We start from the raw sequence: 12,134 nt of genomic DNA, 5'->3' as shown, positions 1-12,134 counted from the left end.
GCGCTGTGACTGCGGGCGATTCCCTGAGCCGCAGCGGCTCAATCCGCAGCCTTCTTCGCTGCCTCCGCCGCTGCTGCCGACAGCCCGTGGCCCGGCGTGCCTCTGCCACGGACGCTGATCCGCCCGCCCTCCCTGTAGAAACAAAGGTAAGTCCGACCCGAAGGGCCGGCGATTGCAGGGCAGGGCACTCACCTCCCGGAATCCCGCCATGCCGAGGCCCCTGCCTCGGTGTGGCCTTCAGCGAAGCAACGCCGGCCTGGCTGTCCGTCCCGACAGTGCGGCTGGAGCCCGCTGCGCCCGGGCGTGTCGAAGTCCTCCTCCGCACTGGGAAAGCTATCCGCTGTCCGGGCGGCGGTTTCTGGGCTAAACGCCTCCGCTGGGTTGTGTACAGGCCCCGCGGCCAGTGTGTGGGTTCCGCTGCTGCGCCGGGCCGTTCACAGAAATTTGTTTGAATGCAGGTCCCCGCCTTGCACCAGGCGGAGCATCCTGCCGACTACGCCACTGTGAACGCTGGCCCCGGCACAGACAGACGGACAACATGTTTTCACCCATCACACCGTTTATTTACAATATTATACAATATAAAAGTCACGTGCACTCACACAACCCCAGTGCCTTCTGCACAACCCCCAAAGTCCAGGCCCACAGTCTTTTTGTGCCTTCCTTCCTGGCCGCCTCCTGTCCTCGCTCTCCAGCTCAGTCTGCTTCCTCCCGACTTCCACCAATGACTGGAGGGAGGCGGCCCCTTAAATAAGGCTCCCGGATGAGCCCCAGGGGTTCCGTCCTTAGCTACGCCAAGCGTGGCGGAAGTGTCGGCTGTCTTCCTGGCAGCTCTCCGGTGCCACACAAATGCTTCCCCGCACTTCCTGGTGTGGCGGAAGTGCCGGGCTCCCGGATATTAGGCACCGGGCGCCGCTGGCGGTGGCCACGGGTCCCTACAGGGCTGGGCTTCAAAGCCCTGTACCCGAGGCCCCTGCCTAACCAGGACGGACGCCCCCACTCTGTCTGGAGGAGGCACTCGCCCTCCTCCCGTCCTCCAAGGCGCCCCGGCCGGGCTCCAGCCCCGACCGCAACCGCGACGGATAAACCGCATCGGCGCGCCTGGCGGTGACCACGGGCCCTACAGGGAAGGGCTTCCATGCCCTCAACCCGTGGCCCCCAACAGAACCAGGACGGACGCCTCGGTCTGGAGGAGGCACAAGCCCTCCTCACGTCCTCCTGGGCGTCCCGGCCGGGGGCCACAGCAGTAATTACCTAAACACAGAAATTGCCACTGCAGACATTTTTGGTAACAACAAAAGCTGCTCACTTTTTAAATTAAGCACAAAGTTGTTCAACATTTGTTAAAATAATAACTCAAAAGTAATATTTAAAATGCAGAATTTGCTGCTACAGACATTTTTTTATAACTTAATTACAGAAGCTACTTTCAATCGGTGATAGCCACTTTTAAAATGAGTGGAAATGAAAATGTGTTTTCTCTCAACATACAATAATCAAGTCAGTGGAGGACACAAAAGTGTTATGTGGGCTGGTTTCAGCAATCGGGTAAGCCATGGAAGAGTAGCCAGAGGGCTGTTCCACGAAGTGAGCTAACCTCAAAATCCAGGTTTATTTCGATAATCCCGGCTTAATTTCTCCAAATTCGGTTCCGCGAACGAGGCTAACCTGAAGCTCCGCTTAATTACTATGTCACCATATGCTCTTGGACAAGCCTGCTCCGTGGCAGGTTAGTTGTGAAGCTTATCTTAGCTTGATGAATATGATTGGACAAGCCATGTGATGTCACAGCACAACCTTCTGCGGGGCTGGGATTATTCTGCTGCTGTTCTCTCCCTCTTTCGCACACATCGACCCTCCAATATAAAATTATTACAGATTACATGCAGGCGATTCTAATTACTTAGAAAGTATAAAATGACAAGGAGTGCATTGGAGGCTTTTACATGAATAACCATGGCGTGCCCATTTATTCATAATCCAGTTGATGAGGGAGCGAGGCTCATTCGTAGAGCTTTAAGGCAACAGGTTCCACAATTACTTCGGCCCAGGATAGATCCGTTGCATTTGTGGATGATACCGTTGGAAAAAAATCTACAAAATAAGAACTTAATATTGTAGACTAACAAGCCATAAAATTAAATAAGGTCTGAGATTGGCAAAGATTGGTTTCTAATGAAGCAATTGGGTTGGAAAGAAAACCTGCAGCCACTGCAACCCTCCAGGACCGACATTGCCCACCCCTGGTCTAAAGCAACAGATTTACTGGCATAAGTTTTATTTGCCAGATTCCAGAATGTCACAGCACCAGTAGATTTCAGATATTAAATGTCCACCATGTTAAATGACCAAAAAGATGAGGAAAAGTTGTTAAATGGCTAACATAACATGATATTATACTAGTTATTTAATGGTGTTTAATGTTTTTGAGCTGCATTTTTTAATACATATATTGTTAATATTTTTATTGTTACTTTTGTAACACCATTGTATTACCATTTTCATTGTCATTTTTCTCATGCTCCACCATTTTGTGTATTATTTATCAACGGCTGTGTTGTCTGTTTGGAACAACATCAATTTTTACTAGTCACTTGTGCTGATTATGTGCAGAATGTGGTGTGATCAAGTTGACAGTATAAACATCCGTGGTGCACTCAGTAAGACATCCACATTTTGAGAAGTAAAAGGGAACAGTGAAAGACTTGTTTTTGAGAAAAAAAAATGTAATTAATGAAATATGTGTGGGTTTCTTTTTTTTTTGGTTTTACACTTTGACTTTTGGTTTACGTTATGGTCTTGGCTTACGTGCTGATCCCCAAAAACTAAGTTGAGAAAAGGCCATGATCAGGTCGGCTGCCAGCTTTCTGATACACTATTAAGGCCTTACAAGTCTCTGCTCTGTTTCCCCTTGCCACATAATTATAAGGCAACACACCTAGAATCCGGTGTTAGATAGTACCAGATTGCATTAAGAAAATATGTAATGCTAAATACAAAATAAATGCATGTTTGCACAATACTCAGACATAATGAGATTGAAACAAACTACACAAAATTGCAGTTAACAGTCTCAGAATGCTATCTCGGTGCAGTACGAAATTACACTTTATATCCTACCACATGTTCAACCTATCAGCTTCCCACTCCTCCAGGGTAAATAATTTGGATGTGTCTCAGGAAAAAAATGAATATTGCAATCCTTGGCCACATGCTTCTGGGTGGTGCAGCACACATCTTTTTCCTGGTAGGTGGCTTTACTAACAATCGAGTGTTTAACCGTCCTAAAAGCAATCAGTGTGATCCTCTCTCTGGCTTTGGAAATCCCTCTCAACACTGCATATCCTTTTCCTTTTAAACTACTTCTTGCTCCTGCTTTAGGACTATTCCAATGAACCTTGCCACCCTTAATATTGCAGTTCCTATGTCAACATGGCAGAAAAACACAGCAAGACAATTAGACATACAGTACAATAAGGGGAGATGACAACACTAAGGACAACATATACAGTATGTGGTGCTGCTGTAAAGTTGAGTCAGGATTTCTCAAGAATTGACCTAAGCCTTTTCATTGGCAGTCCTTTTCTGATTTCTCTTAAATCTCTGCTGCTCAGCTCCCCTTCTAGTGTACTTGAACTTGCCTCTGCCCCATACAAACCAAAAATAGAAAAGCATGACTAACATTAAAACATGCAGAAAATCAAAGTCTAAATATGTTTTAATTTTTTTTTAATAGTCTTCAGTTAAAAACATTGAATAAAGGCATGATGAGCATTGTGAGCAAGAGACTAAGTTAAAATTTGAGGTATTTTCATTAAGAAACTGGAGTAGAATTAATTTAATAATAATTAATTTAATAATAATAATTCCTAGTGAGCTGAATGACTTCCGGACTGTTGCTTGGAGCAGCTGCTGTTTCACCACCTGAGGCAACAGGTCCGCCACGCCCTCGACCCTCTGCAGTTCGCATAACAGGAGAAGGTGGGGGCAGAGGATGCAATCATCTATATGCTATACCGATCCCTCTCCCACTTGGACAGAGGCAGTGGTGCTGTAAGAATTATGTTTTTGGACTTTTCTAGTGCCTTCAACACCATCCAATCTCTGCTCCTTAGGGACAAGCTGACTGAGATGGGAGCAGACTCACACCAGGTGGCATGGATTGTGGACTATCTTACAGACAGACCTCAGTATGTGCGTCTTGGGAACTGCAGGTCTGACATTGCGGTCAGCAACACAGGAGAGCCGCAGGGGACTGTACTTTCTCTGGTCCTGTTCAATCTATATACATCAGACTTCCAATACGATTCGGAGTCTTGCCACGTGCAAAAGTTCGCTGATGACACTGCTATTGTGGGCTGCATCAGCAGTGGGCAGGAGGAGGAGAACAGGAAGCTAATCAAAGACTTTGTTAAATGGTGTGACTCAAACCACTTACACCTGAACATCAGCAAGACCAAGGAACTGGTGGTGAATTTTAGGAGGCCCAGGCCCCTCATGGACCCTGTGATCATCAGAGGAGACTGTGTGCAGAGGGTACAGACCTATAAATACCTGGGAGTGCAGCTGGATAACAAATTGGACTGGACTGCCAATACTGATCCTCTGTGTAAGAAATGTCAGAGCCGACTATACTTTCTTAGAAGGTTGGCGTCCTTCAACATCTGCAATAAGATGCTGCAGATGTTCTACCAGATGGTTGTGGCGAGTGCCTTCTTCTACGCATTGGTGTGCTGGGGAGGCAGCATAAAGAAGAAGGATGTCTCACGCCTGGACAAACTTGTTAAGAAGGGAAGCTCTATTGTAGGAATAAAGCTAGACAGTTTAACATCTGTAGCAGAGCGACGGGCACCAAGCAAACTCCTGTCAATCATGAAGAATCCACTGCATCCACTTAACAGTGTCATCTCCAGGCAGAGGAGTAGCTTCAGTGACAGACTTTTGTCACTGTCTTGCTCCACTGACAGACTGAGGAGATCGTTCCTCCCCTACACTATGCGACTCTTCAATTCCACCCAGGGGAGTAAATGCTAACATTATTCAAAGTTATTGTCTGTTTTTACATGCATTTTTATTACTCTTTAATTTAATAGTGTTTTTGTTTTGTTGTTTTTTTTTTTTTTTTTGTATCAGTATACTGCTGCTGGATTATGTGAATTTCCCCTTGGGATTAATAAAGTATCTATCTATCTATCTATACAAGAATGCTAGTGTTTTCATAAGGGTTGTGGAGCCGACCTGGACACAGACAGGCGGACATGTTGTTCAATACCACCACACGTGTTTATTTACAACTATTTACAATTAATTGTCAAAAAGAATCAGTTCATTAGTGCACAAACCCCAACGCTCAGTCCTGGCCACTCAAATGCCTTTCTTCGGGCCGCCTCCACTCTACTCTCTTGCCTCGTCCTCTTCCTCCCGACTCTAGCCTCAAATGAAGAGAGACGGCCCCTTTTATACATGACCCGGATGAGCTCCAGGTGCTTCCGACACTCCCCCGTTGGCCACGGCCCAGCGTGGCGGAAGTGCTGGCTGTTCTCCCGGCAGCTCTCCGGGTATCCTCCTTAATCTTCCCCCCAGCACTTCCTGGTGTGGCGGAAGTGCTGAGGTAACAGGTCCCCAAGGCATTGGGGCGCCTCCTGGTGGTGACCACGGGCCCCTACAGGGTGGGGCTTCCATGCCCTCAACACGTGGCCCCCAGAGCAACCAGGAAGGCGGCCCCCATGTGATCCAAGGTGGGCCTTGACCCTCTTCCGGTCCCTCATGGCGTCCCGGCTGGGTCGTTGCCCCTGGCATCCCTGACAGGGTGAAGGAGTATTATAACAAACGTGAATGTTGGTAGAAATTCTGCAACAGCCTAAAATGTAAACTAAATTTATCAAATATTTACCCATTTAATGACTCTTTCTAAATGGCCTTAACATTTCAGACATGCCAAAAGCTGCATCTTCAGTTTTTAAAGCTTTGATTATTTTCTTACTGTTAAATTAATTGGTTTTATATTTAACACTGCCTTCCTTTCAATAAACAGATAAGACTGTTGTATTGTTTGTTCTTTTCACAGGTGGAAGTACCCCCCCTGGCATCACTGCACCAGCAGTCCCCAGCATTCCCTCACCTATTGGAGTTAATGGTTTTAGTGGCATTCCACCCCAGGGCAATGGACAGCCCACTGCTGAGGCTGTGTTTGCAAATGGCATCCATCCCTATCCAGGTAGGATGAAGACTGAGACTCTCTTTTTGTGACTTGCCATTGTGAGTCATATATCCATGACTATTACCACTTGACAATTTGAATTACCTTGTTGTCATGTGGGAGTCTGTCATTGGCTCAGCTTGCTTTATGTAATGAGATGTTAATTTGTGTTTTTAGATTAACAGAAGATCAGAATTTGCTGTTTTCCTTCATTCTCTGTGGCATACTTTCATTTAAGAGTGTTAAATTAGTAGATTTAACTGTTCCAAGATCATTTGGATAAGCTCAGTAAATATGGTACTGGTTTGTCTCCATATTGTCATTAGTGGTTTAAATGTTTTAAGAGTCAGCTGGTGTGGACACTGGGTGACTGGAGGGCACTGGTTATCAGGTTCACTATTTTTGAATAGGAAGCACTTCCATTTAGGATTACTGCTAGCTGTGTTGACTGTAGTTAATGGCTGACTGTAAGGCGAGATAAATTTAAATACATATCACTGGCTGCAAGATTCTTTTTTATTAGTAGTAGTAGTAGTATTATGCTTAGGTGTCACTGCAAGTCTGGTTAGTTTGTGGGACTCAGTGTCACAAATGTTTAGTTTGATCAGTGGTTTCCTCTAAATGAAATCAGAAATTGTTGGCTTAAATAAAAGCTTTGGGTTTGTGGTTTTTACAGAACCAAGATGGCACCATTAGATGGAAAAAGCAAACATTCTTTTTTAAGTATTTTTTTAATGAAATTGATAACTAAAGACAATTCTACAGCCATCCATTTTCTAACCTGCTTATCCAGTTCAGGATCATAGGAGAATTGTAGTTTAATATAAATATAAATAATTTTCTGTCCTATGAAAACACAGGATTGTGCAAAACAGGGGCTGTCACCAAACAACTCTGGTCTGTCCTCCCTCAGTTCATTGCATTAATTTGTTTACTTGAAATTGCTGAAATTATGTATGCTGCTTTACAAAATATGACACTGTCAAATATTAATTTTAACACAGATGATCCCTCCCTGAATTAATCTTACTGATTATTAAACTAATTAGAAATTGGAAGGTAGTAAACATTTATATATAGTTAGTTCAAGCATGGATTTCAGTACACCAAGCAAAAAAATGCCACTGTTAATTAATGCAGAACACCACCATATACTAGTCTGGTAACAACATTGTACCATCAAAATTATTTGCTTAGACAAATGGGTTCTTCAATCTGAAAGTAATGGTGGATCAGTGATTATCTTTACAAGCATGGAGAAGGGCACAGGACGCTAGACCTGCTATTGACGTCCTGTGACTGCTCACATTTTGCTTGCATTTAATATTTTTCAATTTTCTTTTGATAATTTTTTCATTACATATTGTGATTCAAAAGAAAGTAAGGTGAGTTGTGATTGTATATCAGAATTTATATGGAAACAATACTGTTAACAAATTAAGCTTAAACTGTATGTGAAAATGAGGTAAATGGTTTACCTAGTGCATCTTCTTAATGTGAGGAAAAATAATATCTAAATCTCATCTTCTAAGAATTTATCCACCATAGTCTATGGACATAAGACCACTTCTTTATCTCCCCAACCAATCATCAGTTGAAGTCTAATGAAGAAATGTATGCACAAGTTACAAAATCCAGTATTTGTAAATATTATAGTGAAAAGTACATGCCATTACTATGCAAGTATATTTTTAAAACAGTTAAATTATTTTGACTGCACACACAGATGCTAATGAATGCATCATTGAAGCATGCAATTCTGTATGTTCCACTTTGCAGAAAGAAAACTCTATAGTACAAATATTTTTATAACAACTAGCTAGTGATCTCCAGGATTTTCTAACTTGTTAGGTTTCTAAAATAAATGCCATTTGGTATTTGCACTACTAAAGAAAACAATTATTATGGCAAACTAACATCTTTATCGTTGTAATGGCCAGATTTCCTTATTTTGAGCTATGCTTTTTGCATACCAACAAATGTAAGTGCTGTAAAGCAGCAACAGTTTATGCTGCCTAGTGCCTACAGCATTATTTAAGTTTGGATTCTGATAATCTGCTACACAATGTAAGAGAATTTGTGGATGATGTTTGGATTCTTCCTATTTAGCTACTCTAGAATCTTCAGTAGTTTGTGGCTGGTCATTGCTAGCTAAATCAACCATTCATCCATCCATTTATTGAAGTCACTTAATCTGATTCAGATTAACTTCAGGCACTAGGCAAGCATCATCAGGGGACATGGCGCAATCATTAACGCGTTTCATCATTTGGAAAATATTCCATAATTTTTTACAGCACAAGTTATCAAATTACAACTGCCTATCTGTTTGGGTATGAGACAACTGAATCCGGCCTGCAGCCAATTCAATAAGAATGTGCTTATTCTCTCTTTGCAGATTAAGCTCTCTCTCACAGGATGGCAATAACGGCATGGACATGCAGCAGCTGTAACATCATTCTTTGTGTAAAGAAAAACATCCTAATGTTTGTGCGAATTTATGCTTGCTCCCCCAAAATCAGTATAATGTGGAAAAAGCACCCATCAATCATTTCATACAGAACCAGTCATCAATAAGGCACATATAACCACACCAGTGTTTAACCCAGACAAGACCAGACTGGAATACAGTTATGTCATATGTCCCTATCCCAATCCAAAGGATATAAAGACTACCTCAGCAGAAGCTACTCTATTAGTCCCTTCTTTAAAATTTCATCCATTAATTTTAAATAATGTTTTTCAATTATGTGATTGGTGTTTAAGAGTAGTGAACTAATTTACCCACAGTGTGCACAATGCAATGGTGTAACTATAGCTTCCTCAGTGCATTGTGTATTTCTTTTGCTAGATATAATGGCTGGCCTGTACACTGGTACTGTAAGTGTTGTGCATAGTGGAGGTAGAACCTCTGCATTTTTCCCAGTTGATTCCAGGGATTTTTTAGGGGTGTGTTCTTGCTCTTACTCTGTTCATTGCTTTCATGGACTGGGTATTGGGCAGAGTCGTGGAGCCCAGCGGCTCTGGGACATATGTTGGTGAAGAAAGATTCACTGATCTTGACTTTACAGACAATGCTGTGATTTTCCCAGAGACAATGAAGTCTCTATTCAGGGCACTCGAGAGACTGAGCGTCGTGTCTGAGTGTCTGGGCTTGTAAGTGTCCTGGATAAAAACAAAGATTCAGACCCTAAATGACCTCATGGGCACATCCATCGGCAGTGTGTCTGTCTGCGGGAGAATATTGACCTTGTCAAGAGGTTTACTTACCTCTGTAGCGACATTCGTGTCTTTGTTGACTCTTCCTATGAAGTTGTAGATGGATTGAAATATCTTTTTAGTATATGTTTAATTATTCTATCCATCTATCCATCCAGTGTCGCGCCAGCCCCAGGAAAAATACAGCACGAGGCAGGAACAGACCCTGAACTAGCTAGCGCTACACCACCGTGTCCTGACATGTTTAATTATTAACAATATAAATTATTTAAATGATGTTAACATTTTATCTGTATAATGTAATAAAATATATTTTGCTACATTTCATCTTAAAAATGATATCATCATCATATATAAATACGAGCTTTACAGAGTGACTCAGGTTGTGCAACATTATAACTGTATCGCAAGTTTACAGTGAGGTAATTGTACTAATAAGTTGTCACAATAAGAGACTCCAGACATTGCAAGAAGGTTTGGGGCAGCCACCTGTATATTATAATCCAGGCTGCAAAAGGTAGTTGTGTCATAAACGTTAGCACAGGGTAGTTTACACTACTGAGTCCAAGACAGAACTGATCCCCAGAGGAAGGGGATCGATGAAATATCTACCTTATTGCTGCATGTTGGCACTAATGATATTTATTTACAGAAATCTGAGGTATTAAAGTGGAACTTCATCTCTATGCACCAAAGCTAAAACAAAATGTCGGAATTTAATTGTATCTGGTCTATTACCAAGATTATATAGAGGGGATGTGATTTATAGCAGATTGCATTCCCTTCACTGCTGGCTAGAAACCTGGTGTGCAAATAAAAGCATAATGTTTGTGAACAATTGGGATGATTTTTGGGAAAGGCCTGGATTTTTCAGAAGAGATGGTCTTCATCCTAACTGGAGGGGATATTATGTATTATCCCAAAATATGGCAGCAAAACTGCCTGGTTGACTGATTAGAGCACCACCCAGTCCGCAGTCATGTGATCTTAAATCACATTTATCCCACCTGTTATTTTCCTGAAGCTGTTACCTAAAATTCTTGCCGTGGGATATCCAGTAAATTTAGTCTTGATACAAACCTTAAATTAATTGATAACCAAAAATAAGGTGTATAATTAGACCAAGGGATAAAACCAGACACTCCACCAGGGGCATCTGTAATAGAAATTTAATTAAAATTAAAACAAAAAATATATCAGCAGTTCAGAAAGAACCATGCAGTTTTAAATGCTGTTTATTGAACATTCGCTCTCTTGGCACTAAAGCTGTTTTGGTAAATGATATTAAGTACAAAATCTGATCTGTGTCTTCTTACTGAAACCTGGCTTAGTAAATGTGACACTGTTCCCTAGCAGAGGCGTCACCAGATGGATACTGTTCCTTCATAAGTCTAGAGATTCTGGTCGAGGAGGAGGCCTTGGAATAATTCATTGTAACAAAATGCAAATCACTCCTAAAAATTTAGGCAACTTTACATCCTTTGAGGCATTCATTTTAAATATTAAAACAGATTCCAACACAATTATAGTGCTAGTCTACAGACCACCAGGGCCATATTCATTGTTCATGACTGAATTTAGCAACCTTCTATCTGATTTGGCTATAAATTATGAGTAGTTCTGATGGGGATTTTAATGTACACATTGATGTGGAAACTGACACTTTTAGCAAATGTTTTACTTATTTGTTAAATTCAGTAGGATTTTGTCAGATTGTCAAAGGTCCAACTCATAATCATAACCACACATTAGATTTAATTATAACTTACAAAGTTGAAATTCAAAATTTAAATATTACTCCATTAAATGTAGTTATTTCCATCACTTCTTAATTACATTTGATTTAGTTCTGCCCATGCCAGCACTCACAGATTAAAACAAAGACAGTGCGACATCTAGATTGTAATTCTGCTTCAAAATTTATAGATACCTTGAGTAAGTCGAGTGTAATTGTGGAAAACCATTTAGATCAGTTAACATCAAATGTAAACGTGGAAAACAATTTAGATCAGCTAACATCACATTATAATGTGACCTTGAGAGATGCTCTGGACACAGTGGCTCCCCTAAAACAAAAGTGATCAAAGCACATAGAAACTCTCCCTGGTTTAATGAAAACACTCAGCTCTTAAATTAGAGTGTCAAAACTGGAGCAGATGGAGAACAACAAAGCTACATGTCTTTCAAATTGCATGGACAGAGAGTGTTAATAAATATAAAAAGCCCTCTTTAAAGCTCGCTCAGAATACTATTCTACATTAATAGATAGCAATAATAAAAATCCTAGGGTACTTTTAGAGCAGTGGCTAAATTAACAAATGGGAATTCAGATCAACAGTGCAAAATACCAACAGATATTAGCAGTACAGACTTTATGAACTTCTTCAATGAGAAAATTAAAAATATAAGATCCCAGATCTCAGCATCACAGTACAAACCAAATACTAGCTTAGCAGACCCTGTCTCACATTGCATTCAGCACTTTAATAATTTTAATCCTGTAACTGAGCAGGAAGTCTTAACTTTAATTTCTAAAATGAAGCCCACTACTTGTTCCCTAGATCCAGTGCCAACAAAACTAGTAAAAAGTGCAATGGATGTTCTTGCAGCACCTATTCTAAACATTATCAATAGTTCATTATTGCATGGCACAGTACCTGATGCACTAAAAGTGTCAGTCATTAAACCTTTACTTAAAAAGTCAGACCTAGACCCA

At 41.4% G+C, this 12,134-nt stretch overlaps 1 protein-coding gene across 19 annotated transcripts in view; it reads left to right on the top strand.

Annotated features, from left to right (window-relative positions):
* celf4 (CUGBP, Elav-like family member 4) overlaps positions 1-12,134 on the top strand; it is a 1,212,964-nt gene that overhangs the window by 996,818 nt on the left and 204,012 nt on the right. For all 19 annotated transcript variants that reach the window (XM_039759134.1, XM_039759132.1, XM_039759130.1 and 16 more), the window contains one exon: positions 6,068-6,217. In XM_039759134.1, coding sequence (XP_039615068.1) covers positions 6,068-6,217 — 150 coding nt within the window. The remainder of the gene's footprint in view (positions 1-6,067; positions 6,218-12,134) is intronic.

Source organism: Polypterus senegalus, chromosome 7 (genome assembly GCF_016835505.1).
Source record: "Polypterus senegalus isolate Bchr_013 chromosome 7, ASM1683550v1, whole genome shotgun sequence".
NCBI classification, from domain to species: domain Eukaryota; kingdom Metazoa; phylum Chordata; class Cladistia; order Polypteriformes; family Polypteridae; genus Polypterus; species Polypterus senegalus.
The sequence above is the reverse complement of the archived record's forward strand: the minus strand, read 5'-3'. Positions and strand labels throughout refer to the sequence as shown.